This window comes from Phacochoerus africanus, chromosome 11, assembly GCF_016906955.1.
Source record: "Phacochoerus africanus isolate WHEZ1 chromosome 11, ROS_Pafr_v1, whole genome shotgun sequence".
NCBI classification, from domain to species: Eukaryota; Metazoa; Chordata; class Mammalia; order Artiodactyla; family Suidae; genus Phacochoerus; species Phacochoerus africanus.
In genome coordinates, this window is record NC_062554.1 from 106,655,599 (window position 1) to 106,664,187 (window position 8,589).

Genomic DNA, 8,589 nt, shown 5'->3' on the forward strand with positions numbered 1-8,589 from the left:
GTCATTGGACCGTGGGTTGTGGGATCCATTCCCTAGCTTCTGGCAGATTCAGCCAAAGGAAGGCACTGGTAGGAGACTGAAGGCGGGAAGAGGGGGAAAGCCCAAATTTTCTCCCGCTGTCTCATCTCTTTCCACGGTTCCACTACCCATGGGCAGCTTCCATCTGGTGGGCCTCCTTCCTGGAATCCGTAACGCTATCCCCCGCATTGCCCTCCAGCCTGAAGAGTGGTGGTGTTTTCTGCTGTTGGTAATCCCCAAGGTGCCTTACTACTCTGTTTAGTGGGTCTGCTCTCTCATCACCTATAGAACCAATTCCCTGTAATAAATAGCTGTTTGAAGGAAAAAAGCTCTCAGTTCCATGGCTTACCAGCCCTGTGAATCACTTGACATTTATGCATTTTGGCTTCTTCAATACTTAGATGAGGATCGTAATATCTTGTGAGCATTAAATCAGATGCTGTGCATGAAAGCACTTTATCTTTAAATAAGAATAACTCTCTACAACCATAAGGTGCTAATTTCTTTATTGGACACAATTTTTTCCCATCTACCTGCTTACCATTGTCCAGTGTGAGAACCTGAATAAGAGTCTGAGACTTAAGTGTCATTAAATGAGAACCATTGTCTTAGAAAGCGGCCTCTTACTCTTTGATATTCAACTTCTGAACCCACTTGAGAAGCCAAAGATTGCTGTAGATCACTTACACTAAAAAGCTGTATCAAATTGTCCTTCATGAGTTTTACTTCTATGGTTAAACCAACCTCAGTAATTGAAGTACATCACACAGTTCATTGGGAAATATAGCTTTTCAACTATACATCCTTGATTTACTTTAAATTTAAGAAATCATAAAAATAAAGGACTGTTAAAAGATTAAAGAAACAGGTGAGAGAGGAAAAAGCTGGTTTCTTTACTGTATGCAAATTCCACTTTACATCTTTTAAATCCATTTGCATTTCCCCATCTGATCCCTTCCCTGTTAGAGGCACTGAATAAATATTAGAAAACACTCCCTTCAAAATATGTAGTCTTTGCTTTTCCTTGTTTGCCCTGGCTCTCTTCTAGAAAAGAAAACACAGACTTACTAAGGGTCATTGGCAGCACAGACCCATCAGCACTGGCCTCTTTTTAAATTTCATTTTGGAAAATCACCCTTAAGGGACTTGTCTAGAATAGCGGCTCCATTTAGCTCTGCTAAAGTGGTGAGATATGTATCAGCACATAAAAGCAGCACCTTACTCAAACTGCCGCCTCTTGTCCTGTCTTCTGACTTGATTGCTTAGAGTTCCTGCCATTAAAGGTGCTCTTGAGTTCCCTGTGCTATACAACAGTTCCTCATTGGCCATTCATTCCAAAATTAGTGTTTTCATTTTCTTTGGATTAATATCTAAGAGTAGAATTGCTGGATCAATCATATGGTAGTTCCATTTTTTGTTTTATAAGGCACTTCCATACTGGTTTCCATAGTGATTGTACCAGATTATATTCCTGCCAAAAGTGTGCTAGAATTTCCTCTTCTCCACTAGAACTGAATCACTTGGTTGTACATCAGAAATTATCGCATTATAAATAAACTATACTTCAATAAAACTTTTAAAAAAAGAAGGAAGGAAAAAAAGGTGCTCTTGGAAGCGTTAATGCTCAGCCTGAACAGCAGCTTGATGGGCTTCCCATAAAAGGCAGTAACGTTACAATTCCTTTTTTTTTTTGTGGTATGTTTTTCTCAGTGTAGATGTCTATCTTCTTAGTGCAAATGATCTCTTAAGATTAATTTCTATGTCATTTTCCCCCCAGTTTTAAATGATGTATTATAGTCATCTTGTGATTAGCAAAGAGTATAATTTGAGAAGCTAGTTCTGTTGGCAAATATCTGAGGAATGGAAAAAAAAAGATAAGGCCATCCCATATGGGTTTTTTGGTTCCCTTCATTCTTTCTTTGCCAAAAATCCTAATTGAGTTTGCAAGAGGGGAGTTTTAGAAATTTGTTTCCCAAGTACAACCTGTGAAATGAAAGCAAGCTAGATTAAAGCAGGGGCAAAAGTGAACTTATCAGGGGTATTATTTTTCACCCCAGACACTTCTTCAAGTAAAACTACAAATTTCATAGTTTTTTAAAATTTGAGGCTTTCTGAATCTATATTTTCCTTCTTTCTTTTTCTTTTTAGGGCCATGCTTGCGGCATACGGACGTTCCCAGGTTAGGGGTTGAATCTGAGCCGCATGGTGACCTACACCGAAGCTTGAGGGGCAACACACTGGATCATTAACCCACCTAGCTGGATCCCTAATCCACTGAGCGAGGCCAGGGATCGAACCTGCATCCTCACAGAGACTAGTTGAGTTGTTAAACTGATGAGCCACAGTGGGCACGCCATCTCAATCTATATTTTCATTTGACTTTTCTCATAGTTAATAACTATACACAGAGAAGAGAATGTTTTTTAAAAGTACTTGTCCTATTTATGAATCTGTTTCTCACTATAACTACCTAGGTCATACTTTTTTCTTGCAGGATCGTGCACGGAAAGGCAATAAGAAAGGCCTGTGAACCTTATGAAAGAAGATTGTGATACACCATGTCAAGATGACAAATTTGTTATCATGTTAGCCTCTAGAAAATTTAAAATTCACTTCAGAAAAATATACCAGCCAGAATTTTTTGTAATGCTACATATATAGGCTCTTATCATAATGGCATTATCACAATATTTGATGTTCCAGACATATTGTAAAGCCTGTCTTCCAGCTCTTAAGTAAAATATAAGCATGTCAAACACCTTGTTTAGATACTGATAGTAACACTGGTATATGGTGGCTGTTTACCAATAACAGGAAAAATTCATTAGCTAGTTATTTCCAAAATTAGATTTTTAAGTGCATGAAACCATTAAATAGCCTTGAAAGCTTCAGTGAATTTCCAGTAATAATAATTACTTAATCAGATGATGATGTATTGGAAAATAGTATTCAATATCAGCAGATTTGTTCATAGGAAGATTAAATGAGGATAAATGATTAGAATTTAGCCACTATAGTTATCAGAAAGAGTTAGAAAGAGCAAAAAATAAACACAGTGACCTTAAGTTGTTTTTTTTAAACGTGATTGTACTATAGTTTACTCTCATAAGACAGCTATATTGATAATTATATTTTTGTTACTGTGCTTCTGCACTTGTTGGACTATTTTTGTTGCATTTGTGTTAATAACACATAATTAGTAAGCATTCTACTTCTTTAAAGTCCATCTTGGAATGGAGTTTACATCTATCTGCGTAACTGCCATAGCACAATTGGAATTATTTTGCAAGGTGAAATTTTTGACTTAGAAAGTTAATGTATAACATATCCAAAAAGCAGTGTTGCCCATTGCTGTGAGAGTTACTAATTATACAGACATTACCTCAAACATACATACACTGGTGTCACAGTTTCTCTGAGATGTTTCTGTATTCTGAAAGCTAAATATGAAATACTGTTTTTCCATTCAGCTATTCATTTAGTTTCCTTTAAAAGAGGATGATTGTAATATTAATGTTATTTAGGTTGTTCCAGTGTTTAGACTTGAAAACCATCTTCCTTGTCTCATAAAAACCTAAATATAAAAGAAAATAGAAGATAATTACTGGAGTTTTTACTTTCCTGATATTTTATATTTTGTTGTTTATTATCATTTAGCATGAACTTCATGGCATATTTAATTGTTTTCATGGTAAAGTGTGTGAAATGAGCAAGTCCATAAGAATTTCATTTCAGATAAAAGGAGTTACTATAGAAAACAGACATGTAGGAGACATTTAGCAGAGTAAGAAATGGGAGGTAGACCATATGGGCTGACAGCACCAGAAATAACAAGGCAAGGGAACGCAGACAGAGGAGAAAATTGAACAAGCAGCAATTTAGAAATAGCCAAGTGTGAGCTACCAGGGTGAGGATGTAGATACTGAGTGTTTGGGATCCTGGCCTGGTGAACAGGAATCAAATGTGCTAACAGAAAAACATACAGAAAAGTAGAAAATGCACAGCTTTAGAATTGGCAGAACGAAACTCTGATCCTAGCCTCACCACTCATATAACCACATGATTTGAAGATTCCACAAACTTGCTAGACTTTCATTTTCTCGTCTCCAAAAGGGAATCATAACATTTATTTCAGGATTACTCTATAAACTAAGAGAACACAATGATTCTCAAAGTTATTCAGACGATACAGCCAGGAGAAAGTCTGGGCAACCTTTGAAGAGCCGAAAGATTTGAAAAAGTCCCAGAATGCACTTTAAAGTGTCCATGTAAGTATTCTTAGTCCTCAACCCGCAATTTTACTGGTTTGCAAAGTGAAACCCCTAAAGTGTGCAGCTCTCCCAAGTTAACACGGATAGTTAGATCCAGGGTGGGGATTCGAGTCTAGAATTCAAGTGTCCTTGTTCCCCAGCTATCACTCCAGTTTTTATATACAAATTAGCTATAATTTGCCAAACAAAATATTGCCACACACTAGCCAAGGTATGAACCAGAACGTTTGGCCCCTGAGTCTGTGTATTTTGCATCACACCAAATGCGTCTCGGACTCTGCCTTTTGGTTCTTAGGACTCTCCTCGCCAGTGATAGTGCTTAGCAAATCCTATCATAAACACGTACTCCATGGATTTAGTTAGACTGTATTCTGAGTTGTGTTCCTACTGTGAATAATGACTTCTAATCTTAGGCTGTATTATAGATTCAAACACAGTGTTATTCTTGCCCTTCTCTGTCAGTTACTTGAGTTTTGTCAGATTCTTCCTGCTTGCAAGTCTACCTTGAAAGTCCAGACTCCAAGAAGTCACACTTATAAGTTCTAGCTGAGCATCTAGAATTTGCCCTTATTCATCCGCTTTGCTTGTCTGGCCCTATCTTGGACCCCAGTACTGGTAACTAGATTACCCAGAACCCCAATCAGGAAACTGGAATTTAACTGCTTCCTCGGACCTTCCAGCCACAGCCGCCTGGGTGCACCTACTCCTGTCATCCTGCTCTGCCTCTGTGAGTTGGTCTGGCTCTGCATTCCCACCCCCTCATCCACAGCCTTCTCACTATCCCTCCCATCTGCAACCCACCACAGAGAAGAGCCATGCCCAATCCCACTGACGTGTGATACACCTTGCATTTGAGGACCCACTATACAGCCTGCAAACATCCGTCCTTTTATACCTTGACCAATATCTAGAATGGTTATCTGAAATCTGTGAAGCCCTTTGGGATGTATCCTTCAGCCTACCTTTCATAGAATTCTTGAAATTCTACTAATAAAAAATATTTCCTTTTTTCTAGCATTTCCTTAATCAATTTACTAAATAGCATTATTTCACGGTATTGTTCTCCACTTGATCTCTAAGCATACAACTTTATTCATCTCTCCTTCTGTAGACATAAGTGATTTCCAACAGCTGCCCAGATATCCATGTACTAATCCCCGGAACCTGGGAATATTCTTCTCTGGCGAGAGTGAATATGATATATGGCAAGCCATGAAATTAAGGATCCTGAGATGGGGAGATTATCCTGAATAATCTGGGTGTGACTTAAGTGCAGTCACAGCCATCCTTTCAAGAAGGAGGCAAAGGGAGCTCTTAGCACACACAAGAGGGGCAGGCGTTGTAACCACGGAGGCAGGGATGGGAGTGCTGTGACCTCCAGAGCTGGAAAAGGCAAGGGACAGGTAGGAGCCTCCCATGAGAGCACGACCGTGCACACCACACAAGCTGATCCTGGACAGCAGACCTGTGAGACAGTAAATGTGTTGTTTCAAGCCTCCAAGTGTGTAGTCATTTGTTACAGCAGCTGCAAGAAACTAAAGCAGGAACATACAAGACAAATCTGTAACAGGTTGGATCGAATGTCACAATGGGTGGAAACCCGACACTCTTCTTCCAGCTGGTCTTCCCCAAAGAGGGCCTTAGCCATCTCCCCTCTTCTTTTTCTCCTTCAAATCTCCATTCCTACTGTCACTGCCACACCAAGGCATTATCACTTCTTGCCTGGGCTACGACAACTTCCTGCTTGGCTCCCTGCTTTCCCTCTCATTGCTCCCCTGTGCACAGGTTCTCAGAAAGCTCGGCACTCCCTGCTTAAAGTTTAATGATTATTTCCCATTGCACTTCAGATCAAACTCCCAAGGCCTCATCAGGCCCCCACCTACTCTCCAGCCTCACCGCAGTCCACTTGCCCCACCAACCGCTCCTGCATTCAGATTCCTTGTGCAGCGAGCTGTGTGCTCTCCCTCAGCATTTGTACGTGCACACTACCTCCTGCATCCCAACCCTATTTGTTGCCCTATTTTAGTAATGATTGGCATCATATTGTATGTTCATACTCATCACTGTCTGAAATTTATCTCATTTATGGTTTGGGTTTTGTCTCCTGCTCAGAGACTTACATAGTTCAGCACACAGTGGAACAGGTATTTCCCCACAAGGCATAGGGAAGATGTTCCCGAGGGACATTCAGCAGCGTTTCACATGGTCACAACTAAGGGAGTGCTGCTGCCCGCACTCTACAATGCACAGGATGGCCCCCCGCAGAAAGGAGTTATCTGACCCCAAATGTCAATATGGCCAAGGTTGCAATATTCCCAAATGAATGCTTGTGGCGGAGGGTACTAGGCGTGGCCCAACCTCCAATCTTTCATGCGTCTGTGGTGGTACCTGGATGTTTTTACACACAGCTGCCGAGCATAAGGGCAATATTTTCCAGTGTCCTTGTAGGTAGAAATAGGAAGGAATGTCACATGGTGGCAGTTTCTTTTTCTTCTTCATTCTGCTGCCTGAAGATTATGAGATTGAGGCATGTGAGCTAAAGGAATAGGACACAAGAATGCTGTGTCCCCGACACCATAGAGCATTCACCTCTCCCAAATTGCTTCTCACTACATAGTTCAAGAAATGAATGACAGCAGATGTTTTTAAAGCATTATTTCTCTTTATAGCTTAGACATGAATTAAAAGCTTTGTTCTTACAGCACAAACACATTGACCTTTTTTTCTTTCTCTTTCCTGTTTATTCAGGCTCATCTCATCTTCCCTGACATTTACATCATGCTGTTTTTTTCCTTTTTTTTTTTTTTTGGCCACACCCGCAGCATGTGGAAGTTCCCAGGCCAGGGATGGAACCTGAGCCACAGCTCTAAGCAGAGCCACAGTAGTGACAACACCAGGTCTTTAAGCCCCTGAACCACCAGGGAACTCCAGGATCATGATTTTAAATTACATCTCTACTTTCTCTGCATGTAAGCTTTTTTGTTTAACTTAAGCTTTATTAGTCCTTCAGTGGCCTGCAATGTGCCCCTGCAATAGCTGTGCATCTCGCATCATAAGAGTTTAAAAGGAAAGTAGACCTCTGGTCTCTTGTTCTTTTTACTGTGACTTTCACCACAAGGAGAACAAATATCACACAAATTCAAGAGCATTCAGTGACACCTTGTACACACACACAAAACATAAGAGCTTAAGATCTAATCATGACAACATTAGAAAGACTTAAGTTCCTACAGGGTTTTTGTCTTGTTGCCCACCCCCACCTTTCCTAAATTTGAGCAAAGAACATATTTTAAGTTTCATTTTTCCCCCTAAACCAGATGCTTCCCTGGTCAGCCAACTTTCTCCAGAGTGTATTATTGCTCCTTCCGAAATCATTGTTCTCCCTGAAGCAACACCTATGGCAAAGAATTTCATTTTCATTCTTCCAGAGGTTGCCAATTTCCCAGAATGTAAATGACCTCTGGATCACCACTTCTCAGTCAAGGGCTTCCTGGAATAACCCTCCATGGGGATTTATTTTCTGAAAAGTTTAAATTTATTTCGTTTTCTTTTTTTCCCCTCTGGAAACAAAATTGACACACAACTAACAGAAAACCTAAAAACCACAGAAAAAAATACAGTTGGTTTGGTTAATGCTCTTATATACATACACAAACATATACAAAAATGAGATCATGGGAGTTCCCTGGTGGCTTAGCAGCCTAAGGACCCATCATCGTCAGGCTGCTGTGGCGTGAGTTCAATCCCTGGCCTGGGAACTTCTGCATGCCAAAAAACATAAAAATACAAACCCCAAAATGAGGTCATACTATACAAACTATTTTGTGACCCACTCTTACTCCCCCGCATCAATGAATGCTTTTCTACAACAGGACCTCCAAGATTATATAAACACCACCTGAGGGGTCAGGGTTTATTTTTCAAGCTACCTATGGTCAAGCATACATGCCCAGTCCAGCACTAACTGCATCACTGAGATTTACCCTTCCAGGCATCCAACGCCAGTGTTGGAACTGTGCCATAACCACCCAGTATGTGAGGACAGAAAAGCCATGAAACCCACTGTCCTGTGATACAGAGCATGTGATGATCCCCTGTGGTTGGACATTTCATGAGAATCTTTATTGGCAGAAAATGCTCTAGAAGCAGTAGAGCACGGAGTTTATATGTGTAAACCATCTGGATCAAATCTCACTCTGAGTCTCAGTCTCTTTGTTTTTATAGTGACAGAAGACTCCACCCCATGGACTTATTGAGAGATCTAAGTGAGGTAAAGCACATAAAGAACGTCTTTTGGGAG

The 8,589-nt window shown here is 40.4% G+C and overlaps 1 protein-coding gene across 2 annotated transcripts in view; it reads left to right on the forward strand.

Moving 5' to 3' along the window:
* Positions 1–5,303, forward strand: part of BCAP29 (B cell receptor associated protein 29) — a 45,123-nt gene extending 39,820 nt beyond the window's left edge. For both annotated transcript variants that reach the window (XM_047754265.1, XM_047754266.1), the window contains exon 8: positions 2,513–5,303. In XM_047754265.1, the coding sequence (XP_047610221.1) occupies positions 2,513–2,548 (36 nt within the window). In that variant the 3' untranslated portion in view covers positions 2,549–5,303. The remainder of the gene's footprint in view (positions 1–2,512) is intronic.
* The last annotated feature ends 3,286 nt before the right edge of the window (positions 5,304–8,589 follow it).